This window comes from Erinaceus europaeus, chromosome 9 (genome assembly GCF_950295315.1).
Source record: "Erinaceus europaeus chromosome 9, mEriEur2.1, whole genome shotgun sequence".
Taxonomy (NCBI): Eukaryota; Metazoa; Chordata; class Mammalia; order Eulipotyphla; family Erinaceidae; genus Erinaceus; species Erinaceus europaeus.
The window spans coordinates 125,925,455-125,951,112 of NC_080170.1; the positions used below are offsets into that span (position 1 = coordinate 125,925,455).

The 25,658-nt window shown below is 61.0% G+C and overlaps 2 protein-coding genes across 3 annotated transcripts; one reads left to right on the forward strand and one right to left on the reverse strand.

Annotated features, from left to right (window-relative positions):
- Positions 1–1,416: 1,416 nt before the first annotated feature.
- PDXK (pyridoxal kinase) lies at positions 1,417–17,808 on the forward strand. Of its 2 annotated transcripts, none has more exons than XM_060198798.1 (11): positions 1,417–1,770; positions 8,848–8,902; positions 9,089–9,193; positions 9,656–9,739; positions 9,854–9,900; positions 11,043–11,128; positions 13,535–13,580; positions 14,968–15,079; positions 15,499–15,635; positions 15,860–16,005; positions 16,060–17,808. In XM_060198798.1, exons 1-11 carry the CDS (start codon positions 1,684–1,686, stop codon positions 16,199–16,201), a joined length of 1,047 nt encoding a protein of 348 aa, XP_060054781.1. In that variant the 5' UTR covers positions 1,417–1,683; the 3' UTR covers positions 16,202–17,808. The 2 variants fall into 2 exon arrangements, with proteins under 2 accessions (XP_060054781.1, XP_007538261.2); XM_007538199.3 differs by having other exon boundaries at positions 1,428–1,770; positions 15,860–15,926; positions 16,089–17,808.
- A 785-nt stretch (positions 17,809–18,593) lies between these two features.
- On the reverse strand, positions 18,594–22,663 carry CSTB (cystatin B). Its single transcript, XM_060198770.1, has 3 exons — positions 22,507–22,663; positions 18,999–19,100; positions 18,594–18,820 (listed from the first exon to the last, which is right to left on the reverse strand). The coding sequence occupies exons 1-3, from the start codon at positions 22,570–22,572 to the stop codon at positions 18,692–18,694; spliced, it is 297 nt and encodes a 98-aa protein (XP_060054753.1). The 5' UTR covers positions 22,573–22,663; the 3' UTR covers positions 18,594–18,691.
- Positions 22,664–25,658: the final 2,995 nt, after the last annotated feature.

Below are 25,658 nucleotides of genomic sequence, written 5' to 3' on the forward strand. Positions count from 1 at the left end.
AAAGTTAAAACAGAAAAGCATAACAAAAAGGAAGGCAGACTGATTCCTGAGGCTCCAAAGTCTCAGGTTCAATCCCCAGCAGGGCTCTGGGCTCTCTCTCCCCTCCCGCCCCATCTTTCTCTGATTAAAATAAAAAACAGGATATATCTTTATAGAAAGATCAGACTGAAGAGGTATAAACTCCGTGTTTCTGTCCCTTCCAACTGCTGACTCCTCAGAGGGGCCACTTTCCCGTTCAGACAGAGACAGAGACGAGACAGAGATGAGACAGAGACGAGACAGATGAGACAGAGACAGAGATGAAACAAATGAGACAGAGATGAGACAGAGACAGAGGTGAGACAGACAGATGAGACAGAGACGGACAGAGACAGAGATGAAACGGACAGAGATGAGACAAATGAGACAGAGATGAGACAGAGACAGAGGTGAGACAGACAGATGAGAGAGACGGACAGAGACAGAGATGAAACGGACAGAGATGAGACAAATGAGACAGAGATGAGACAGAGACAGAGGTGAGACAGACAGATGAGACAGACGGACAGAGACAGAGATGAAACGGACAGAGATGAGACAGAGACAGATGAGACAGACGAGACAGAGGATGAGGCAGAGACAGAGATGAGACAGAGAGGACGAGACAGAGCTGAGACAGACGAGACAGAGACAGCCGCAGCCCCTGCGGCTCCAGACAGACTATGACCCACATAGTCAACGACTGCCACCTCTCCAGATTCAAAGGAGGTCTCGAAACTTGACATCAGGCTCAACCTGACGCTGTTGACTGGCTACGGAAGAAGGGCAAACGCTAGAAGAAGAAGTTAGACGAGACAGAGACAGATGAGACAGAGACGGACAGAGACAGAGGCAGACAGGACGAGACAGAGGCAGAGATGAGAGACAGATGAGACAGACAGAGATGAGACAAATGAGACAGACGGACAGAGGCAGAGACAGAAAGGACGAGACAGGCAGAGATGAGACAGAGAGGACGAGACAGAGGCAGAGACAAGACAGATGAGACAGAGACAGACAGAGGCAGAGACAGATGACACAGAGACGAGACAGAGTGAGACGGGGCAGACAGAGACAGAGACAGCTTCCTTTGCTGCTCTGCCACCTCCAGGCGGGTGTCGGGTCAAACCCGCGCTGCACGCTGTGCCAGAGCAAAGGATTCTGGGGAGAGGGGCGGCGGGGTGCGGGTGCAGGTGAGGGCGGGGGGCGGGGCTGACGGGGGCGTGGTCGTAGGCGGGGCGGATGGAGGGGCGGGGCTACGTCTGGGGCCAGGCGGGGCGGGGCTACATTTGAGGTGGGCGGGGCCGTAGGCGGGGCGGGGCTGCATTAGGGGCCAGGAGGGGCGGGGCTGCCTTTGGGGCGGGGCGGGGCTGCGTGGCGGACTGGGCGGTGATCTTCCCGCGTTGCCGCGGGGTTTGGGGGCGTGTCACCCTGCAGCTCCGCCCCGGGCCGCGCGGGCTCGAGTCACACGGAGGCGGCCACCACGCCGGCGCCTGCGCGAACCCTGCTGCTCCGAATCGGACCCTGGACCGGATGGAACCCTGACCCGGCCGAACCCCAAGTCGAGTCGGACCCCGGGCCGAGCCGAACCCCCGGGCCCATCCAGATCCCGGGCCGCGTCGATCTCCGGGCCGAGTCGAACCCGGGTGGGAGCCGGCGGCCGGCATGGAGGCGGAGTGCCGGGTGCTGTCCATCCAGAGCCACGTCGTCCGCGGCTACGTGGGCAACAGGGCGGCCGCCTTCCCGCTGCAGGTGCTCCTCCCGCTGACCTTGGCCGGGCGCCGGGGGTGGGGGCAGGGCCGGGGGCCGGGGGACCAGAAGGTGGGGGCCCGGGGTGGGGCCCGGGGGGCGTAGAGATGGGGCCCGGGATGGGGGCCGGGGGTGTCAGCGGCTGGGGGCCCAGGGTGGGGGCCGGGGGTGTCAGCGGCTGGGGGCCCGGGGTGGGGGCCGGGGGTGTCAGCGGCTGGGGGCCCGGGGTGGGGGCCGGGGGTGTCAGCGGCTGGGGGCCCAGGGTGGGGGCCGGGGGTGTCAGCGGCTGGGGGCCCAGGGTGGGGGCCGGGGGTGTCAGCGGCTGGGGGCCCGGGGTGGGGGCCGGGGGTGTCAGCGGCTGGGGGCCCGGGGTGGGGGCCGGGGGTGTCAGCGGCTGGGGGCCCGGGGTGGGGGCCGGGGGTGTCAGCGGCTGGGGGCCCGGGGTGGGGGCCGGGGGTGTCAGCGGCTGGGGGGCCCGGGGTGGGGGCCGGGGGTGTCAGCGGCTGGGGGTCCCGGGGTGGGGGCCGGGGGTGTCAGCGGCTGGGGGCCCGGGGTGGGGGCCGGGGGTGTCAGCGGCTGGGGGCCCGGGGTGGGGGCCGGGGGTGTCAGCGGCTGGGGGTCCCGGGGTGGGGGCCGGGGGTGTCAGCGGCTGGGGGTCCCGGGGTGGGTACAAGGGGCTGCAGAGCGGTGTTCCTGCATGGAGTGGGGGCACCCTGTGGACTTGCTAAGGGTGACCCCTCCCGCCATGCACCCCTGCCCCGTAGGGGCTGCCCAGGGCCGGGGGAGGTAGCAGGTGTGGGGGGCGGGAAGCTGGGGGCCCAGTGGGCAGGGAGGCCTGGGAGGCGGCGTCCCCAGTGGTCCTGCTGACCCCGTCCGTCCTCGGTGGGGACTCGCTGGCCACCCCACCCGCTGTTCCTGCTGCAGCCCGGGGGTCACGCCTGGGTGTCACTTGTGTGTGGGCTGGGGTGTGATGGTTCCCTTATTCCCCGCTGCCCCGATGGGCGCCCTGTGGGGGGGACAGGGCCAGGGGACTCGCCGCAGGAGCAGAGGGGCTGCATTGGGCGGCAGGGTCCAGGGTTCAAGGCCATGCGGCCGGCTCAGCCCCGTGTCCTTCTCCTTCCTTGCGGCCGGCGGGGGTCAGAAACGGTGGGTGGGGGGTGTCAGGGTGCACAGAGCTGTGAGCTGCCCCCAGTGACCGCGGCCCCCTCCAGGGGCAGGGAGAGCTCACTGGGAGGGTCGGAGGGAGGGCTGGGCCTGCTGTGACAGCAGGGTGCCTGCTGGCCCCCCACCCTGTCAATGTGACCCAGTGCCCCGGAGCTGGGACGCCCACAGTGTCACCCTTCCTGCTGGGAGGGGCCGCTCACCCCCCCCACACCCGGCAGAGCTGGGAGTTTCCTTGGGACCCCCGGGCCCTGCAGCCCCGACCTGGGAGCTCACGGACTCATGGGCCTGCGTGGCCCCGGGCCGCCAGCCAGGTCTAGAGGGCGGTCAGGGGCCGGGGGCAGAGGGCTGCCAGGCTGGGGGCACCTAGAGGTAGATGAGGCTTCTAGGACCTTCTGTGCCCCTCCCCCCGCCCTTTGGCTCCGCCACCTGGCCCCCGCGGGCACGTGCTGCCTGACTGAGCTGGGACTGAGCTGGGACTTCCTGTTCCCGCTGAGGACCCAGCTCGGACGGTCGGTCGGGGAAGGGCCGGAGGTGGCAGCTGCTGCCCCACCCCAGGGTTGTTCCTCACTGAGAGCCTCACGCCTGCGAGTCTTAAGGAACTCAGAGTCAGGGCTTGAACCCAGGGCCTCGGGTGGCAGTCGGCTGCAGGGCCCTCTCTGGCCCGCCTCTCCCGTCATGTCTTTTTTTTTTTTTACCATAGCACTGCTCAGCTCTGGCTTATGGTGGTGCAGGGGATTGAACCTGTGACTTTGGAGCCTCAAGCATGAGAGTCTGTTTGCAGAACCATGATGCTGTCTCCCCTGCGCTCATGTCTCTTTAGGAACAGGGAACAGCCAGGTTTCTTGAGGTTGTGGCTCCCAGCTGGGGACCCAGGTCTTTGGGGAGACATTTCTTTATTTTAAAATTCATTACCAGGGGAGTCAGGCTGTAGCGCAGCGGGTTAAGCGCAGGTGGCGCTAAGTACAAGGACCGGCATAAGGATCCCGGTTCGAACCCCGGCTCCCCACCTGCAGGGGAGTCACTTCACAGGTGGTGAAGCAGGTCTGCAGGTGTCTGTCTTTCTCTCCCCCTCTCTGTCTCTCTCCCTCCTCTCTCCGTTTCTCTCTGTCCTATCCAACAACGACGACAACAACAATAATAACTACAACAATAAAAAAAACAACAAGGGCAACAAAAGGGAATAAATAAATAAAATTTAAAAAAATAAAATAAATAAAAAAAAGAAACAGTAAAAAAAAAATTCATTACCGGATAGAGACAGAGAAATTGAGAGGGTAGGGTGAGGTGGGAGAGACAGACAGACACCTGCAGCCCTGCTTCCCCGCTCGTGAAGCTTCCCACCCCCACAGGTGGGGAGCAGGGGCTCGAACCCATGACCTCACGCACTGTAATGTGTGTGCCATTGCCTGGCCTCCGGGGTGACATTTCTGTCCCGGAGAAAAGCAGGAGTTGGTGACATGGCTGCTTTGTCCTGGGTTCAAGCCCAGCCCCCAGCAACTTGGCGAAAGGTCCGGTGGGTGCTGTGGTCTCTTTGTCTACTAACAAGCGGGAGAGAGCTGGGTGGGGGCACAGCTGTCTGGCCACACGTTACCGTGCTCAAGGACCTGGGTTCAAGCCCAGTCTCCCACCTGTAGGGTAGCTTTACGAGTGGGGAAGCATATGTGCAGGTCTGTCTCTTTTTAATTTTTTAATTTATTTGTTAGATAAAGACAGAAGTTGAGGAAGGGAGATGGGGAGAGAGACAGACACCCGCAGGCCTGCTTCCCCACGGGTGAAGCTTCCCTCCTGCAGGCGGGGACCGGGGTCTCGAACCCGGGTCTTTGTGCACAGTAATGTGAGTGCTTAGCCAGGTGCGCCAGCCCTTGGCCCTGTACTCTCTCTCTTTTCTTCTTCTTTTTAAAGATTTTATTTATTTATTTATTTTGCCTCCAGTTTATTGCTGGGCTCGGTGCCTGCACTACGAATCCACTGCTCCTGGAGGCCATTCTTTCCCCCCTTTTGTTGCCCTTGTTGTGGTTATTATTGTTATTATTGATGTCATCGTTGTTGGATAGGACAGAGAGAAACGGAGAGAGGAGGGGAAGACAGAGAGGGGGAGAGAAAGACAGACACCTGCAGACCTGCTTCACCGCCTGTGAAGCGACTCCCCTGCAGGCGGGGAGCCGGGGGCTCGAACCCAGATCCTTATGCTGGTCCTTGTGCTTTGTGCCACCTGTGCTTAACCTGCTGAGCTACCGCCTGGCCCCTAGGTTTTATTTATTAATGAGAAAAATAGGAGAGAAAGAACCAGATGTCATTCTTGGCTGGTCCATGTGCTCCTGGGGACTGAACTCATGGCCTCCTGCCTGAGAGTCCAGTGCTTTATCTACTGAGCCGCCTCCCAGGCCACCAGCCTTCTATCTCCCCTCCCTTCACAGTGTCTTTCTGTCCTGTCAAGTATAACAGAAGGAAGGAAGGAAGGAAGGAAGGAAGGGATGATAACACAGTGAGCTTTTTCATTCCGAGCCTCGTCTGACCTGTTCCCGCTGCTGAGGGTTCACGACTGGGGGCTCGTGGTCCTGGCCACACAGGGACCCCTCGTGGAGCAGCCGTGGTCCGGGCGGGTGGAGGCCGCTCTGGAATGTCCCGGAAGGCTCGGCCTGCCCATGTGTGTTGGTGGCTGCTGGGAGACCGTGGGCCCCCAGATGGGGACAGCAAGAGGCTGAGCCTTTGCCCAGGGTCCAACGTCCAGTCCCGGCCTGGATGGAGGTGGCCGCCATGGAAGGGCGGAGCCCCACCCAAGGGGATGGGCGCCAGCTCCCCCGAGGTGTGTCACCCGGCAGCGCCTTGGGTCCGACTGTAGGGGTGCGGCCAGCGGAGGCGAGGCTCAGAGCGGCCCCCCGGGAGTCCTGGGGTGATTCTGCATGCCAAGGGCAAAGTGCTCAGAGACACCGGACAGTCAACTCGGAGAGTCTTGGTGGGCAACTCGTTTCTTAGAGAGAGAGAGAGAGAGAGCGCGAGTACATACAGAAGGTCAAGGTCATCAGTAACCCAAACATAGCAGCACAATGCAGGGTCACATTTTGACCTACTGACTATTTGATCCCTAGGTTTGATCACAAGCTTCACAATGCATATTCCCCCGGGGGTGAATTACAGGAACCCCGGGGCAGGGGAGGGGGGTTGAGTAAGGGGAACTCGCTGTGGTTTTCAAACACAAAACAAGTTTGGCCACACACAATAATTCATGGCCTTTTTTTTTTTTTCTTAAGTGTTTATTTATTTTTAATATTTATTTACTCCCTTTTGTTGCCCTTGTTGTTTATTGTTGTAGTTATTATTGTTGTTGTTGGCTAGGACAGAGAGAAATGGAGAGAGGAGGGGAAGACAGAGAGAAGGAGAGACAGACAGACACCTGCAGACCTGCTTCACCGCCTGTGAAGCGACTCCCCTGCAGGTGGGGAGCCGGGGGCTCGAACCAGGATCCTTATGCCAGTCATTGTGATTTGCACCACCTGCGTTTAACCCGCTGCGCCACCGCCCGACCCCCATGGCCTTTGTTTTAAGGGGAGGGGAGGGCGCGTGCAGGGAGCTAGCCCCCATTCTGGAGAAACCGTCCAAAGCCACTCGGCACTAGTTCAGGAGGTTGGGGGAACCTGTGTTGACCCAAAGGGGGAGCTAGGAGCCAGCCCACTCGGACCTCATGGAGACCACAGCCCGGCCCTCTGGGATAGTGGGCCCATCCTCCCAACATCGGAGTGCTCTGTGGGGGGCCAGCACCCTCGTTCAGGGACTCAAGGGGGGCCTGGGGCTCACCGTGCGGGGAGACGTGCCCCCTCCACTGAGGCTGGGTTTCTGGGGGTCTGTCGGGAGGGCAGTGTTCTGCTTGGAGGTCCCCCAGAGGGCCCAGGCCTTTGAGGGCTCAGGACATGGCCACAGCTCTACAGCACGGTGGGCTCTGTGGGGTGTGGCCAGGTGTCAGGAGCCGCTGTGGTCAGCCATCAGTCTTGAGGGTCAGGGGTCGTGGGGAGGGGCAGGTCACGGGCTACCTTGAGGCATCATGGAGGGGGACTCCAGACCCCAGCCTAACTGGGTGCGAGAAGACATGAGCCCCTCCTCCCTGGACTAGAGGATTCTCCACCCTCCCTCTCTCTACCTCCCTCCTTCCCTCCCTACCTCCGCGTGTTTTTTGTCAGTGCAGTTCAGGGCAGGGCCAGCTTGGTGCCCACACGCCACGACCGGGCATGGCCAACTGCCCCTGGGCACCCCGTCCCCCAGCCGAAGGAGAGGCAGGGGTGGGGGTGCAGTGGGTGCCATGGCTGCAAGTCACATGCCCCCTGGTGACAGGACAGAGACGTGCCTCCGTCGGCGGCCACGTGCAGAACTACGCGCTGGCCAGGCTGGGGCTCGGGCGCCGAGTCCCCTTGGCCTTTGAGCGAGGACCCCCGTCCGGTCCCCCATCTGCCCCACTCATCCCCGGCCGGTGCCCTGAGGGCTGTGTGCTCCGTCCCCAAGATGGGGCGGCTGTGGGGGGGTCGTCTGCCCTCCGGAGGCAGGACTGGGCCCGCAGGCTGGTGTCCAGCTAGGTGTCGCAGCTGCCCAGGCCTGGGGCTTCGGGGACTCCAGGGTGGCAGAGGGCACAGTGCCCCTCCAGCTTCCTGGGTGAGGGAGGCAGAGGGCACAGTGTCAGACCCTCAGGCCCCGCCATGTTCCCCTTCTGCTTCTCTGTAAGTGACTAGTTAAACATTTAGGTAAAATCGGTCTGGGAGACAACAGGATGGTTCTGCACACAGACTCTCCTGCCTGAGGCTCTGAGACCCCAGGTTCCATCACCAGCACCACCAGCAGCCAGGGCTCAGCAGGGTTTTGGCGTCTCTCTGTCTCATTAAAACAAGAAAGTAAAATATTTTAAAAGTAACATAAGATGAGCCTGGCCAGCAAGCTAGCTCACTGGACAGGTCTGCGCCCGGCCCCTGTGCAGAGGAAGGGCCAGTGTGTGAGCCTCTCTCTTTCTGAGAAGGCTGACCCAGAGCAGTCAAGTCCCCTGACCCAGAGCAGTTGAGTCCCCTGACCCAGAGCAGTCGAGCTTGTACCCTGTGGGGGTGAGCTGAGCCCTGAACCCCAGCCCTGAGGGCAGGTGTGAAGGGCTGGCCCCTCCCAGAGACCCCAGCCGCTGTCCCTCAGGCCGTCCCGCCTGGCCCTCCCCTCCCCTCTCTGTCTCTCCCCAGATCCCTCTCTGTCTCTCCCCAGATCCCTCTCTGTCTCTCCCCAGATCCATCTCTGTCTCTCCCCAGATCCCTCTCTGTCTCTCCCCAGGTCTCCTGTCTCTCCCCAGATCCCTCTCTGTCTCTCCCCAGATCCCTCTCTGTCTCTCCCCAGATCCCTCTCTGTCTCTCCCCAGATCCCTCTCTGTCTCTCCCCAGATCCCTCTCTGTCTCTCCCCAGATCCCTCTCTGTCTCTCCCCAGGTCCCTCTCGGTCTCTCCCCAGATCCCTCTCTGTCTCTCACCAGATCCCTGTCTCTCCCCAGATCCCTCTCTGTCTCTCACCAGATCCCTCTCTGTCTCTCACCAGATCCCTCTCGGTCTCTCCCCAGATCCCTCTCTGTCTCTCACCAGATCCCTCTCTGTCTCTCCCCAGATCCCTCTCTGTCTCTCCCCAGATCCCTCTCGGTCTCTCACCAGATCCCTCTCTGTCTCTCCCCAGATCCCTCTCTGTCTCTCCCCAGATCCCTCTCGGTCTCTCCCCAGATCCCTCTCTGTCTCTCACCAGATCCCTCTCTGTCTCTCACCAGGTCCCCTCTCTGTCTCTCCCCAGATCCCTCTTGGTCTCTCCCCAGATCCCTGTCTCTCCCCAGATCCCCCTCTGTCTCTCCCCAGATTTCTCTCTGTCTCTCACCAGGTCCCTCTCTGTTTCTCCCCTCCCCTCTTTGTCACAGGTTTTGGGGTTCGAGATTGATGCCGTGAACTCTGTGCAGTTTTCCAACCACACAGGTAGCAGGGGTCCCGGCCCTCGTGGGTATCCCTGGGGGTGAGGGGCACAGGTAGCTGGGGTCCAGACCGTCGTCTTGGGGTGTCCCTGGGGGTGGGGGGCACCTGCCCACCAGGGGTACGTGGTACGTGTGCATGCATGTGCGGGGCCTATGCCTGGCGTGGCTGACGTGTCCCGTGTCCCCACAGGCTACCCGCATTGGAAGGGGCAGGTGCTCAGCTCCAGTGAGCTGCAGGAGCTCTACGAGGGCCTGAGGCTGAACCAGGTCACCAAGTATGACTACGTGCTCACGGGTAGGCAGGCGCGACAGGCCCGCGGGGTGGGGGGGCCGAAGCGGCCTTGTCGTGGACGCTGGTCAGGCATGAGCGCACTCCTCACAGGCGAGGGGAGGACAGAGCCCCGTCCCCCCCGCCTCACACAATATCTGTGAGGTCCGCCCGTCACCCCTCTGTCCTGGTGTGTGAGGTCCCCCCGTCACCCCTCTGTCCCGGTGTGTGAGGTCTGCCTGTCCCCCGTCACCCCTCTGTCCCGGTGTGTGAGGTCTACCTGTCCCCCCTCTGTCCCGGTGTGTGAGGTCCCCCGTCACCCCTCTGTCCTGGTGTGTGAGGTGTCCCCGTCCCCCATCACCCCTCTGTCCCGGTGTGTGAGGTCCGCCTGTCCCCCGTCACCCCTCTATCACAGTGTGTGAGGTCCCCCATCACCCCTCTGTCCCCAGCTCATTTGAGTTCCTTTTCCGAGCCAGCGTGTCCCCGCAGGCTACACCAGGGACACGTCCTTCCTGGCCATGGTGGTGGACATAGTGCGGGAGCTGAGACAGCAGAACCCCCGGCTGGTATACGGTGGGTGAGGGGCCCCTTGACCAGGGGAGAGGGGACATGGGCTCTGGGAGGAGGTGGCCGGCTGACTTGGGGACCACCTCCAGCCACCCCACTGATGGTGCCCTGTCCCCACAGTGTGTGACCCGGTGATGGGGGACAAGTGGAATGGCGAGGGCTCCATGGTGAGTGTCCGCAGGGACGGGGTGCAGGCTGCCCGCGGGAGGCCCCCTGGCAGGGCAGAGTCCTGGCCTGAGCCGGAAGGGAGGCGGGAGGGGCCCCGGCGGGCGCCCTGGCTGCATGGCCCCATCCTGCGAGCTACAAGCGGGAACCGGCAGGTGTCTCTGCGTCTCCGTGCGCGAAGGTGGGGCTCCCTGGGGGTCAGTTGGCATTGTCTTGCCCTCCACTGGTCCGGACGTGGCAGTGGGTGACTGGGTGACCGGAGCCCGTGTGCCCAGAGGCTCCCGTCCCGCCCAGCCTTGCACCAGAGTGCTGCTCTGCCTTCTGTCTCTCACGAAACACTATCTCATGAGAAGTCAAATCTTTGAGCCGCCAGGGAGACAGCACAGGGGTCTGCGAAAGACTCTCCTGCCTCCGGCTCTGAGGCCGCAGGTTCAATCCCCAGCTCCATCATCAGCCAGAGCTCAGCAGGGCTCTGCTGTCTTGTCTTGTCTCTCTGTCTGTCTTTCTGTATCTCTCTCATTAAAATAAGTAATAAAAATAAAACACTTTAAAAAACACAAAGGAGATAATACACAGACTCTCCTGCCCGAGACTCTGAGACCCCAGGTTCGCTCCCCAGCACCACCGTCAGCCGGAGCTCAGCAGGGCCCTGGTGGAGTAAACAAGCTTCGTGGTAAAACCTTTGAAGAAGAAGGTGGAGGGGCCAGACGGCGGCAAATCTGGTTAAGCGCACACATTACAACGCGCGAGGACCCCGGTTGAGCCCCGGGTCCCACCTGCAGGGAAAGCTTTGTGAGTGGTGAAGCAGGGCTGCAGGTGTCTCTCTCTCCTCTCTCTCTCTCTGTCTCTCTCTGTCTCTGTCTTCCCCATCTCAATTTCTGGCAATAAACAAAGAGAATAAGGAGAAGAACAGGTGCGGTGAAGAGCATGGAAGCTGCTCTGAGTCCAGGAACCAGGGCACAGGCTGACCCTCCCTGTGGGTGGCGGCGGGGCACCTGGCCGCCCTGCCCCCCCCACCCCCCGTGGGCCCCACACCCTCCATCCAGTGTGTGTCTCCCGGACGTGGAGGCTTCTCTGGAAGGTTCGGTCTCACGTCCTGCCGTCTGTCTGGCGTGGCGGTCCGCGCCCTTGTCCCCGCCCACAGTACGTGCCGGAGGACCTGCTTCCTGTCTACAAGGAGAAGGTGGTCCCGGTGGCCGACATCATCACCCCCAACCAGTTTGAAGCCGAGTAAGTGAGTGAAGCTGCCGCCTCCGTCCCAGCTGGGGCTGGCGGAGTCCAGGGGCCTCGCGGGAGCAGAGAGCTGAGGGCCAGGGCCCTGCTGAGTGTGCATACGACCTGGGTTCAAGCCCACCCCTCTGCTGGAGGGACTTTTGTGTCCGAGGCACCTTCCCTTCCCTTCTTCTTTTTTTTCCCCCTTTTGCCTCCAGGGTTGTCACTGGGGCGTGGTGTCTGCACTATAAATCCACTGCTCCTGGAGGCCGTTTTCCCATTTTGCTGCCCTTGTTAGTGTTATTGATGTCATCGTTGTTGGACAGGACAGAGAGATACGGAGAGAGGAGGGGAAGACAGAGAGGGGAGAGAAAAAGACACCTGCAGACCTGCTTCACCGCCTGTGAAGCGACTCCCCTGCAGGTGGGGAGCCGGAGGCTCAAACCGGGATCCTTAGGCCGGTCCTTGTGCTTGGTGCCATGTGCACTTAACCCGCTGAGCTACCGCCCAGCCCCCTCCTTCTTTGTCTTTTTAAGAAATTTTTTTGTGGACCGGGAGGTGCCGCAGTGATAAGACTTTGGACTCTCAAGCACGAGGTCCTGAGTTCGATCCCCAGCAGCACATGTGCAGAGTGATGGCTGGTTCTTTCTCTCTCCTTTTTTTTTTTTAAATAAATAAATTTATTTATTCCCTTTTGTTGTCCTTGTTGTTTTATTATTGTTGTTGTTGTTGTTGTTATTGTTGTCATCCTTGTTGGAAAGGACAGAGAGAAATGGAGAGAGGAGGGGAAGACAGAGGGGGAGAGAAAGACAGACACCTGCAGACCTGCTTCACCACCTGTGAAGTGACTCCCCTGCAGGTGGGGAGCCGGGGGCTCGAACTGGAGTCCTTACATCAGTCCCTGTGCTTTGTGCCACCTGCGCTTAACCCACTGCACTACTGCCCGACTCCCTTTCTCTCTCCTTATATCTTTCTCATGAATAAATAAAATCTTTTTTTTATATTTTTATTTATTTATTCCCTTTTGTTGCCCTTGTTGTTTTATTGTTGTAGTTATTATTGATGTCGTTGTTGCTGGATAGGACAGAGAAATGGAGAGAGGAGGGGAAGACAGAGAGGGGGAGAGAAAGACAGACACCTGCAGACCTGCTTCACCGCCTGTGAAGCGACTCCCCTGCAGGTGGGGAGCCGGGGGCTCGAACCGGGATCCTTACGCCGGTCCTTGCGCTTTGCGCCACCTGCGCTTAACCCGTTTAACTTTATTTTTATAGAAGTTACTTATTTGTTATTGGATAGAGACAGAGAGCAGGTAAGAGGAGAGGGGAGGTAGAGAAACAGAGACACCCCTGCAGCCCTGCCTCACCACTCGTGAAATTTCCCCCTGCATGTGGGGGCTGGGGCTTGAACGCAGGTCCTTGTGCGCCTTAATGTGTGCGCTCAACCAGGTGTGCCACCAACCAGCCCTCTTCTAAAACACAACGAGCAAATTGTTCTGGAGGAAGCTCCTAGGTGGCAGATGCCCAAAGCCCCACAGTCACATAAGAAAGTCACAAACTTGAGGTCATGCCGGGCAGTGGCGAAACCATTTGAGCGCTCACATCACAGTGCACAAGGACCCGGGTTCAAGCCCCCGGTCCCCACCTGCAGGGGAAGCTTCATGAGTGGTGAAGCAGGGCTGCGGGTGTCTGTCTCCTCCTATCTCCCCCTTCTCTCTCCGTTTCTTTCTCTATCCAATAAATTAAATATTTAAAAAATTAAAAAGAAAGGGGGGTCGGGCGGTAGTGCAGCTGGCTAAGCGCACGTGGCGCAAAGCGCAAGGACCATCATATGGATCTGGGTTAGAGCCCCTGGCTCCCCGCCTGCAGGGGAGTCACTTCACAGGCAGTGAAGCAGGTCTGCAGGTGTCTGTCTTTCTCTCCCCCTCTCTGTCTTCCCCTCCTCTCTCCATTTCTCTCTGTCCTATCCAACAACAAGGACATCAGTAACAACAACAATAACTACAACAATAAAACAACAAGGGCGACAAAAGAAAATAAATAATTTTTTTTTTTAATTAAAAAGATGAAACCTGTTTTCCAGGAGGTGGCTCAGTGGTTAAGCTTTGGACTCTCAAGCATGAGGTCCTGAGTTCGATCCCCAGCAGCACATGTGCCAGAGTGATGTCTGGTTCTTTCTCTCTCCTCCTATCTTTCTCATAAATAAATAAAATCTTTACAAAAAAAAAGAGAGATGAAACCTCTTTAACAACAACAACACACTAACCCCTGCCCCCGACTGGCCCTCAGAAGCAGGGCCTGTGACCAGGGTTCGAGAGGCCCAGCAGGCCCAGGGGTAGCTCCCAGTGGGGGGTGGGGGAGGCAACTCAGGCATCCGGTTTCTAGAATGTTCCATGCGGGGTCTCACTGCCCACCCATCGTCTCCCAGGTTACTGACCGGCAGGAGGATCCAGACCCAGGAGGAGGCCTTGGAGGTGAGCAGCCTGCGCAGTGCGGGGACCCTCACGGCCTTGGGGACGCGCGCGTGGGGCCAGGCCCGAGTCTCCCATCTGAGGGTCCAGGCAGCCATGAGGCTCCCTCTTCACAGCTGATGCCGCGGGGCCCTGGGTGTGGGGCAGCAAGTCCCTATTTCTGCTCATCTGCTCTCCCTGTCCTGCTGTCCCCATCCCTCCTTGCGTCCCTCCTGTCCCCGTCCTGCTGTCCACGTCCCTCCTCACGTCCCTCCTGCCCCTGTCCTGCTGTCCCCGTCCCTCCTATCCCCGTCCTGCTGTCCATGTCCCTCCTCACGTCCCTCCTGTCCCCATCCTGCTGTCCCCATCCCTCCTGTCCCTGTCCTGCTGTCCCCGTCCCTCCTGTCCCCGTCCTGCTGTCCCCCGTCCTGCTGTCCCCCATCCTCCTGTCCCAGTCCTGCTGTCCCCGCCCTCCTGTCCCCGTCCTGCTGTCCCTGCCCTGCTCTCGTCCCTCCTGTACCCGTCCTGCTGGCTCTGCCAGCATCGACCACTCTTGCCCAGTGCATTTCTCCTCGCACCACCTTTTATTTATTTCTTTGTTCCTCTGTTTTCCCCAGAGCCCTGCTCTGCTCTGCTCTGCTCTGGCTGCTGGTGGTTCAGGGATTGAACCTAGGACTTTGGAGCTTCAGGCAGGGGGGGTCTTTTTCCCCTCCAGGGTCATCACCAAGGCTCAGTGTCGGCGCTAAGAATCCACTGCTCCTGGTGGCCATTTTTTATTTTGATTTTCATTGGATAGGACAGAGAGAAATGGAGAGAGGAGGGGGAGATAGAGAGGGAGAAAGACAGACACCTGCAGACCTGCTTTACTGCTTGTGAAGCGACCCCCCCCCCCCCCGCAGGTGGGAAGTGGGGGCTCGAACACAGGTCCTTGTATTTAGCACTTGACCAGGTGCACCGCTGCCCAGGCCCCAGGAAAGTCTCTTTACGTGATCACTGTGCTGTCTCCCCTGATGTCCCTGGTTCTATTTTTTAAATATTTAATTGATTGATTTGTTAGAGACATTGAGGGGAGATAAGAGACAGAGAGACAGAGGAACAGAGAGACACCTGCAGCTCTGTTTTACCGCTTCCCCACTGCAGGTGGGGACTGTTGGCTCAAACCCGGGTCTTTGCAGATTGTAGCACGTGTGCTCTGCCCAGAGTCCGGGGGCCCTGCCCTGGGCAGTTTGTCAGGGTCCCAGCAAGGCAGTGAGGGCAGGTGACACTGCGGGAAGCAGCCCAGGCCCGGGTTCTGATGGGGCCTGACGGCCCAGGCCATTCGGGGTGGGGCCGGGGTGGCGGCCTGGGACTGCAGGGAGTCAGCCTCACCGCAGCGGTTCCTCGTGTGGCCGGGGTGGCGGCGCCCCCACAGGTGATGGACGAACTGCACGCCATGGGCCCCGACACCGTGGTCATCACCAGCTCCGACCTGCCGTCCCCCAGGGGCAGCGACTATTTGATCGCTCTGGGCAGCCAGCGGACGCGTGAGTCCCCCCAGGTCACCCAGGGCTGCGGCTGCGGCTGTGGGGGTGGGGCCTGCTTCACGGTGACAGCCCCGCACGGGGAGCTCCCACTCTGAGCTGTCTCTCCCTGCCTCTGCGTCTCTGCGTCTCTGCCGAGCACTGGCCAGGGAGGTCACGCGTGTGTGCAGCCAGCCCTGGTGATGTGCAGAGCCTGTGTGTGGGGAGCCGTGTGTATCTGTGTGAGCACAGTGCCCACGGGACCCGCATACACAGCCACACGTGCAGAGCTCACGCTTCTTCATGCTCTGTCCCGGAGCCTGTGGTGTCTAGCGCCCGGCCCCCTCCCTGCTCTCCTCCCGCCCCACCTCCCCGCAGGGCTCCCCGGGGGCAGGGAGGCAACCAGGCACCATGTCCCGCGTCCCAGCCCGTGCCGTCCCCAGGGGCCCCCGACGGCTCTGTGACCACACAGCGGATCCGCCTGGACGTGCGTAGAGTGGACGCTGTCTTCGTGGGCACCGGAGACCTCTTTGCCGCCATGCTGCTGGCGTGGACGCACAAACACCCCAACAACCTCAAGGTCTGGGGGCTGGAGGCAGGCGAGGGCTCGAACCCCGCATGCCGGGAGCTGGAGGGACGCCGCAGCAGGGGGGGGGGCAGGAGTGAACAAGGAACAGCCAGCTGGTGAGGGTAGAAGCGTCCAGAACAAAAAGATGGCTCTGCTCCCTGAGGTGTGTCCTCAGCAGGGGGGAGACAGGGGTGGAGGCTGTGGTTGGTGACACCAGGCCTTGTCCCTCCTGGCAGGTGGCCTGTGAGAAGACGCTGTCGGCCATGCACCACGTGCTGCAGCGGACCATCCGGTGCGCTCAGGGTAGGCGCGGGGCCAGGTGGGGGAGGGTCTCACTGCCAGTCCTGGTGCAGAGCCCTGGGGGTTTGGGGGGACGGGGAGGGTCCTCACTGCCAGTCCTGGTGCAGAGCCCTGGGGGTTTGGGGGAGGCAGGGAGGGCCCTCACCCCTCCACATCTGTCCCCAGCCCAGGCTGGCGAGGGCTGCAGGCCCAGTGCCGCCCAGCTGGAGCTGCGCATGGTGCAGAGCAAACGTGACATCGAGAGCCCGGAGCTCGTGGTCCGCGCCACCCTCCTGTGAGCCTGCGTCTGACCTGTGACGTGTCGCCTTAGAGCCGGGACGCAGCGTGACCCTCCTCCCGTCGTCTTCATCACGAGCCGAGCTGTCCGCAGACCTCACGCTGGGCTCCGACCCTGGGCAGGGGCTGGGGGTATGAGGGTGGGAGCCTCTGGGGGTCCCCCCACCCCAGGGACCTGACTGTGACGCCCACTGGAGTTTGTGCCAAACGCCCCAGACCGCCATCCTGACCCCGTCCCCGTGTCCCCACGCCTCCCACGCCTCCCGTCAGGACCCTGCCTTTGCTGCCAAGGCTTGGGGGACAGGGCAGCAGGTCCCCAGGCATCTGGGGGGGTTCTGACGTCACTGTTTTGCACCTTGGATGGGACAGGATGTTCCCTGATGTGGCTGTCCTCTTTGGGGCACAGGTCAGGAAGCCCCCCGACTCACAGCGCTTCTTGGGTCTTCTGAGCTCAGGGTGGAAATGTGGCAGGGGACATCATGGGAGATTCCCACAGGGGTTCCTCTGGGAACTCGCCTGCCTTGCGGTGGCATAAACAGTCCCCTGCCCCTCAGAGCTGGTAGACAGGTGGTGCAGGGTGGGGACGTCTGCCTGAAGCCACTGGGGACCCACCGACTGGCTGGCCTTGGAAGGGCAGACAGCTCCTCTGGGACGAGCCCCATCCCTGTCCCTTCAACTTCACGGTCCCTTGACGGCAGCCCCCACCTGTAGTGCAGAGCCAGCGTCTGGGACCCCACACCCTGGAGAGACGTGGGGAGGCCGCGGATGAGGGCGAGGTCCCGGGGAGCCTGGTCCCCCCAGCCCTAGGGCAGGCTCCTGGAGCCATAGCCGTGTACAGTACCCAGGAAGATGAGAATCCCCCCAACCAAGAGATGGGGTCCCCAGGGGTGCTGGGCCTGGCTGTACTGCCCTTGCAGCTCCTGCCCTGGCCACAGCCTGGCTCAAGCCTGGGCCCCACCGACTCCAGGCTGGCACAGGAGGGAGGCCACGGGGGTGGCGGCCCCTCAGCATTCAGCTCACTTTCTGGGGGTCCCCAGAAAGTCTGGTCATTCACTGCCAGGTGTGTCCAGCACCCTTGGGGAAGCTGGCTCTCTCAGCCCGGGGCCGGAGAGCAGCTCAGTGTCCTCCCCTGCGGGAACGTGGGTGCTCGGGGGTGGGTCTGAGTGTGAGTGAGCCCACAGACACCCAGCTCCTGGTTTCTGGGAGCCCTTGGGGGGCTGCTGCTGTCAGTGACCACTTGGTCCAAGGAAAGAGCCCCTCAATGGTGTGGCGGCCCTGCCCTGGCTTTGGCCCCTCCGTGGGCACGCGGTAGTGGCAGCCGGGAGCTGGGCTGACTTCTCCACAACGTTCCGGCACAGGCTGGGTCCAGGCCGGGAGTCTGGCTTTCCCTTCCCGCTGTGCAGTGACAGGGAGGGTCAACCCTTCATTCTGAGGCGACAGGCGTGCAGGCCCCGAGGTGGGTGCCCGCTCCCAGGTCTGCTGTCCTCACTCCCTCAGTCCAGTATCTCGTGCCCTCCTGCCCGGGTAGGACCCATCCTCGGCACTCGCCTAGTCTGCTACAGTCACATCCCTGTGCCGCCTTTTGCAATATACGTCTGTGATGGCAGAAGATGCCGTGTGCCTTGTCCTGTTTCATTGCAGAGGGAGGAGAGTGACGCTCACAGAGCTTCGCCTGGTGCATGGCGCTCCCAGGTGGTGCTGGGGCCCTGAGCCTGGGTTCTTGTGTTCGGCAGTGTGTGCTGTTTGGGGCACACTCTCCCAGCCCATTGCCAGCCGTCATGGGTGAGGAGGACAGTACCCAGCAGCTGCATGACGTGACAAGGGTCCCTGGGTGCCAAGTCCCCGCCATCCACCTCCACTGTCAGGCCCATGCCCAAGGTGAGGGAGAGGGGCGGCAGGAAGGGTGCCAGGGCGCCCTGACCCCAGTCACTGGCATCCTCTTCCTGTGGTGCCAGAGAGCAGGCGGCCTGGCGGCTTGTTTTAAGGATGTCTGTTAGGGGGAGGTGGGGAGGAACGCAGCGGGCAAGTGGACGTGGCACGAAGCGCGAGGACTGGCGTGAGGATCCTGGTTCGAGCCCCCGGCTCCCCACCTGCAGGGGAGTCGCTTCCCAGGCGGTGAAGCAGGTCTGCAGGTGTCTGTCTTTCTCTCCCCTCTCTGTCTTCCCCTCCTCTCTCCATTTCTCTCTGTCCTATTCAACAACATCAATAACTACAACAACGATAAAAAAACAAAGGCAATAAAAGGGAAAATAATTTTTAAATGTCTGGGAGCCAGGCAGTAGCTCAGCAGGTTAAGCGCACTTGGCACAAAGCGCAAGGGCCGGCATTATGACAGCAATAAAAGCCTCTCGTATGAGGCGGGCGTCTTCAACATCCCAAGAAAGAAGACGAGTGTGCAAAGACGTAAGAAATCTGTATTTTGGAAGGAACAGAACCACCTTTGGGAGGACAGCGGTTGCTGGGGGAGGTGCAGAGGGGCGAGGGCCGCGGGTCTAGAAGTATGTCAGCTCCTCGTGTCTGGCCTTGCCCATCTGGTAGCTGTGCAGGGCCGGGGGCTTGTTCTCGTGCGGGAGGCTCTGGAACACACGCAGGTGCAAGAACTCCTCGCCGCCCACTTGCACCTGGGGAAGGGCGGCCGTCGGCACGGGGCAGGGGACGGGCACCCACACCCTCCTCTGAGCTCGCGCCCGGATGCCAGCAGACCTGTCCACGTCTCCCAGACACCGTGCAGGAGGGACCCGGAGGCCCCAGCCGGCTGCCACAGTCCCCGCCCGTCAGTGCCCACCCGGCGCCCGTCACCTTGATGAAGTAGTTGGTCCCGGCCACCAGCTGGGTCTTGAACTCAGTGGCCTTAAACATGCCGAACTTCTTGTTCTCTTTCTCCTCCAGCTGGGCTTTCACCTGGGGGCATGGAGACGCGGGAGGTGGGACTCTGTCCTCCAACCCTGCGTGTTTTTGACGCCACATGGCCGTGGTTGCAACAGACACGTGTCACGGTCAGCAGGTGCGGACAAGTGCCCCGTCCCCTCAGCCCATGGCGGCCGGGCCGCCTCCTCTGGCTCCCGAGGGCCTCGCGTGTTCAGCTCTGACCCCGGCTGCTCTTCACTCAGATGGGTCACTTGGCAAACTGTGTGGGGCTGGGCGGGGCACCTGGTCGAGCACACCTCAAGGCCAAGGACCTGGGTTCAAACCCCTGCCCCCACCTGCAGAGGGGAAGCTTCCCGAGTGGTGGAGCAGGGCTGCAGGTGTCTCTCCCTTCTCAATTCCTATCTCTATCAATAAATATAAAAAAGAAAAATTTAGGGCGGAGGGCAGATAGCATGCCTGAGGCTCCAAAGTCCCAGGTTCAATCCCCCACACCACCATAAGCCAGAGCTGAACAGTGCGCTGGTTAAAAAAAAGAAGAGGGGAGTCAGGCAGTAGTGCAGCGGGTTAAGCGCAGGTGGCACAAAGCGCAGGGACCGGCGTGAGGATGCCGGTTCGAGCCCCGGCTCCCCACCTGCAGGGGAGTCGCTTCCCGGGCGGTGAAGCAGGTCTGCAGGTGTCTGTCTTTCTCTCCCCCTCTCTGCCTTCCCCTCCTCTCTCTCCATTTCTCTGTCCTATCCAATAACGACAATAACAGCAACAAAAGGAAAACAAGTAAAGAAAAGACTACATTCTAACTTTTTTTTGCCTCCAGGGTTGTCGCTGGGCTTGGCGCCTGCACCGCCAGTCCACCGCTAGGACCCTAGGGGCATTCGCTCCATTTTGTTACCGCTGTTGTTACTGTTGTTGCTGTTACTGTTGTTCATGTAACTTTTGTTAAACTTTATTTTATCTGATAGAACTGAGAAATTGAAAGGGATGGGGAGACAGGGAAAGACAGACACCTGTAGCCCTGCTTCACCACCTGTGAAGCTTTCCCCTCGCAGGTGGGGACCAGGGGCTTGAACCCAGGTCCTTGTGCATGGTAATACAGGCACCTGACCAAGTGTGCCACTGACTGGCCCCCCATGTAACTTTTTTTGGGGGGTGGCTTCACTGGTCCAGGTGACTTAGAGACAGACAGACAGACAGGCATGGGGAAGACACCATCTATGTATCAGTGTGTGCGCTCTCTCGAAAATGTAAAATTGAAAAAAAAAAACTTTTTTTTTGATAGAACAAAAATTGCAAGGCAGCGGGAGATAAAGGAGAGAGACAGAGAGACACTTGAAGCCCTGCTTCACCGCCTGCGAAGCTTCCTCCCGCAGGAGGGGAGCGGGGGCTCGAACCCAAGCCCTTGCACACGGCAGAGAGCAGTAACCCTGTGCGCAACTAACCGCCCCCAGGTGTCTGTTTCTCATTCTGACGTCGCCGTAACTCTTGTCATCTCGTGGCTGTGCAGGAACCGGCCAGTTTCCCTCGACCGACCCAGAGTCCCCCCCCCCCCAAGAAACAGACTTCAGTTCACTTGCAGCCTCTTAGGACCTGGGGGCGGGGGGGGGGGGGGGGGGGAGGGGAGGGGAGGGGAGGGGAGGCAAGGGCGGGGAGGGCCTCCTCTCAGCTCACTGACCCACTCATGAGCCAGGCAGCGCCCCCTTCCCACCTGCCCACCTGCCCACCTGCCCGAATTCCAAGGCAGCAGGAGCTGACCAGACACGTTCGCAAACGCGAGGACCCGGGTTTGAGCCCCCTCCCCACCTACGGGGGGGGGGGGGGCAGCTGCGCCAACCGTGAGGCAGGTCTGCATGTGTCCGTCTGTCTGTCTCCACCTCCCCCCCAACTCCTTCCTCTCTGTCCTATTCAAATAAAAAGGGAAAAGGACCCCGTGGCCCCAGGAGCGCCGGACTCGTGGTGTGGCGCCCGCCGGCGACGCCCCGGGGGGTGAATTGAAATAAATTGGAGCAAATCAAATCCCAAGGCCGCCGCCCACCCGCCTGCCCGCGGAGCCGAGCTGAATCCGGAGCCGTGAGCCCCGTGTCCCTGCAAACCTGCCCCACCCACGATGGCGGGCGCTCCTCGCCCTCAGCCCTGCCTGGGCGGGTCCCGGGGTGAGGGGCACCACACACGCACCGCCCGGCTGGCGGCTGGGAGCGGGGGCAGGACGCCCGGGTGGGGCCAGGGGGGTGGCGAAAGGCCGGAGGGTCCTCAGAGGCCGGTCCTGGGGCTGGGGAGGCGCCCACACTCCCGCCAGGGGGACCACAGGGCACCGTGATGACAGGGCACCGGGACATCAGGGCACCATGACCACAGGACACCCGTGACATCAGGGCACCGTGACATCAGGACACCCGTGACCACAGGACACCCGTGACATCAGGGCACCGTGACCACGGGACACCCGTGACATCAGGGCACCGTGACATCAGGACACCCGTGACCACGGGACACCCGTGACATCAGGGCACCGTGACATCAGGACACCCGTGACCACAGGACACCCGTGACATCAGGGCACCGTGACATCAGGACACCCGTGACCACAGGACACCCGTGACATCAGGGCACCGTGACCACGGGACACCCGTGACATCAGGGCACCGTGACATCAGGACACCCGTGACCACGGGACACCCGTGACATCAGGGCACCGTGACATCAGGACACCCGTGACCACAGGACACCCGTGACATCAGGGCACCGTGACCACGGGACACCCGTGACATCAGGGCACCGTGACATCAGGACACCGTGACATCAGGGCACCGTGACCACGGGACACCCGTGACATCAGGGCACCGGGACATCAGGGCACCGTGACCACAGGACACCCATGACATCAGGGCACCGGGACATCAGGGCACCGTGACCACAGGACACCCATGACATCAGGGCACCGTGACCACAGGACACCCGTGACATCAGGGCACCGTGACCACAGGACACCCGTGACATCAGGGCACCGTGACATCAGGGCACCGTGACATCAGCGCACCGTGACCACAGGACACCCGTGACCGGGTCTCACGCTGGGCCAGGCTGAGTCACCTGCGGTCGCTGGGCCACAGGCGGCAGCTCAGAGGGGCCCCTGCTGTCGGTTCCGACCTGACTGTCCCTCTGTCCCCCCTCTGCCCGTCCCCTGTCCCCCTGTCCCTCCGTCTCCCGTCCCCGTCCCTCGACCTCCTATTCCCAGCCCCCCATCCCCCATTCCCCTGTCCCTCTGTCCCCCGTCCCTCGACCTCCTATTCCCAGCCCCCCCGTCCCCCATTCCCCTGTCCCTCTGTCCCCTGTCCCGTCCCTCTGTCCCCCGTCCCGTCCCTCTGTCCCCCGTCCCGTCCCTCTGTCCCCCGTCCCGTCCCTCTGTCCCCCGTCCTGTCCCTCTGTCCCCCGTGCCGCCCCAGCGCACCTGGTCGGCCAGGGCCTGGGTCTCCTCGGTGGCGGGCCGGGTGTCGGACGTCCCCCCGCACATCATCCTGGCGGCGGTGGTGGGGCGCAGCGCGGTCTATCTGCGGTGCAGGGACCCGGCGCCCTAAGTAGCAGCCCGTCACGTGACGGTCACATGGCGACGTCGGCCGAGCGGGCGGGAGACGGGCCACGCCCTGGAGTCACGTGGGCGGGGAGGGGCGGGGCCAGGAGGGAGGGGCGGGGCCAAGGCGGGGCAGGAGGGGGCAGGAGGGGGCAGGAGGGGGCAGGAGGGGCAGGAAGGGCTCGCTGAAGCAACCGGACTCCTGGCCCAGAAAGGGGGGGGTCGAGGCAACATTCAGGCCGGGGGCTCCACGCAGGGCTCAGTCCCCGCCAGCCCCAGACCCGCGGCCCTGCCCTGGGTTCAAGGCGAGCCTGACACGTGGGCCTGGAGGCCTGGGGGGGCTGGAGGGGCAGCCTGGGGGGGGGCAGGGGGACAGCCTGGGGGGCAGGGGGACAGCCTGGGAGGGCCGGGGGACAGCCTGGGGGGCCGGGGGACAGCCTGGGGGGCCGGGGGACAGCCTGGGGGGCAGGGGGACAGCCTGGGGGGCAGGGGACAGCCTGGGGGCCAGGGGGACAGCCTGGAGGGCAGGGGGACAGCCTGGGGTGTAGTGGGGACAGCCTGGAGGGCAGGGGGACAGCCTGGGGGGCAGGGGGACAGCCTGGGGGGCAGGGGGACAGCCTGGAGGGCAGGGGACAGCCTGGGGTGTAGTGGGGTCAGCCTGTATTGGGGTGAGGGTGGGGAACTGTGCAGGCCCCTGTGCTCCCGGTGTCTAGGGTCACAGCCCTGCTCCCACAGTGCAGCCCGTGTTCCCTGCACCCCCTAATTCAAGGCAGGTCCACCACGCCCCGCGCTGAGCCCCAGGTTCTGGCCGTGACCCAGGGACGTGGGTCAGAAGAGGCTCAGAGTTGGAGGGCTGGGTTTTTGGCTTGGCTCCCTTGGGGGGCAGCCTCTCCCTCCCGTGGGGGTGGGGCCGTGGGAGCAGACTGCAGCTGGCCCCTGACTCAGCCGTCCCAGGCGTGCTGCCGGGGTGTGGAGGACCTGTCCCTGCCTGCCAGCACCCTGGGTGGGGGGACTTGCACGCTCATGCCTGAGTCCTTCCTGGAGGAAGTGAGCCTGCGGGGAAGGCGGGAACTCAGCCTGGGCCTGGTGTGCAGGTGCTGGCCTGTCCCTCGCCTGAGGGAACAGAGCCCAGCCCCACGCCTACAGGGAGGCAGCTCAGAAGACAGAGTGCAGGCCCTGTCTGAGAGGCCCTGGCTTCAGTCTGGGTCCTTGAGCAAGACATGCACTCTACCACGTACCACTGCCCGCACCGGCTTCTCAGGCCCAGGGGAGCCCACCCTCACGCAGGGAGGTCTGTTCTCAGCAGGCTGGCCGGCAGGCAGCCGCAGGGCCGGTGCCGGGGAGCTTGGGGCGACAGCGGGCTGAGCAGAAGACGCTGTGAGCAGGCTCACCCCAGCGGGGCCCCTGGGAATTGGTTTCAGGGCCACTGGGCTGTCTCTGGCCACTCTGGGATGCAGATTTCAGAAGCTGGTTTTTGGAAGGTCTCCCTGTGGGCCGGGGTCCCTGTGCTCTATGCTCAGAGAATCCGGGGTCTGTGCGACAGAGGCCAGGCTGGTGGAAGGGATGGTGAAGCCCCAGAGACGCTGAGCTGGACAACAGCAGAGGCTTTTCATTAACAAACCCAGGAGTCGCCCAAGGACCCGGGTTCAAGCCCCCAGTCCCCACCTGTGGGGGGAAGCTTCACGAGTGGTGGAGCAGCAGGATTACAGGTGTCTCTCTGCCCCCCCCCCCACTATTTTCTTTTCTTTTTTTTTTTTTTTTTTTTTTTACCAGAGTTCAGCTCTGATTTATGGTGTGGAGGACTGAACCTGGGACCTCAGAGCCTCGGGCATGAGAGCCTCTTTGCTTAACCATCATGCTATATACCCCAACTCTAGCTCCCTTTCCGCTCTCAATTTCCCTCTGTTTATATCCAATAACAAAGGAAGGGGTGGTGGCCCAGAGCTGGCTCAGTGGATAAATTCGGGGGAGGGGGGCAGCCCCAGCAGGTCATTAGGATGACCTGGAGGGGGAGGGGCGGCGGCGAGGAATGAGGGAGAAAAGCCCACTGAGTCGATGCGGAATCAAGCCCCAGCAGACGTCTCTGTCTGACTTAAGCAGAGCTTTATTTTTATAGTCTCATAAGGCTTAGATCATTCAAACAAAAATCACCAAGGTATTTATTATTAAAACAAAAGTCACCAAGGCTTTAGTCACTAATACAAAATCACCAAGTAAGAACAGCACAGGTAGGAAACACCTCCTGCTTTGTGGAACAGGGGCACTTTCCTCCCTAGAGATCACGTCACAGTTTCTGTGTCTTTTGTTACTCCTGTACCTGTGTGCTGGGCAGATGTCCTATTGATTAATATTCTACCTGTATGTTTTTTTAATATGTATTTATTCCCTCTTGTCGCCCTTGTTTTATTGTTGTAGTTATTATTATTGTTGTTATTGATGTCACTGTTGTCAGATAGGACAGAGAGAAATGGAGAGAGGAGAGGAAGACAGAGAGGGGGAGAGAAAGACAGACACCTGCAGACCTGCTTCACCGCCTGGGAAGCGACTCCCCTGCAGGTGGGGAGCCGGGGGCTCGAACCGGGATCCTCACGCCGGTCCTTGCGCTTTGCGCCACCTGCGCTTAACCTGCCGCGCCACCACCGACTCCCACACACTCCAGTGAGGTCCTGTGCCCCATCACTAAATAAAAATATATATATTAACATTTAAACTAATTTTTACCTCAGACTTTAAATTTAATTTTATCTTTATGAGAATTACGTTGAAAACCTTTTTTAAAAAATAATTTATTTCTTTATTGGGGAATTAATGTTTTACATTCAACAGTAAATACAATCGTTTGTACATGCATAACATTCCCCAGTTTCCCATTTAACAGTACAACCCCCACTAGGTCCTCTGTCATCCTTCTTGGACCTGTATTCTCCCCACCCCCCACCCCAGAGTCTTTGACTTTGGTGCAATAAATACTCCAATTCCATTTCAGGTTCGACTTGTGTTTTCTTTTCTTTTCTTTTAATAATTCATTTCTT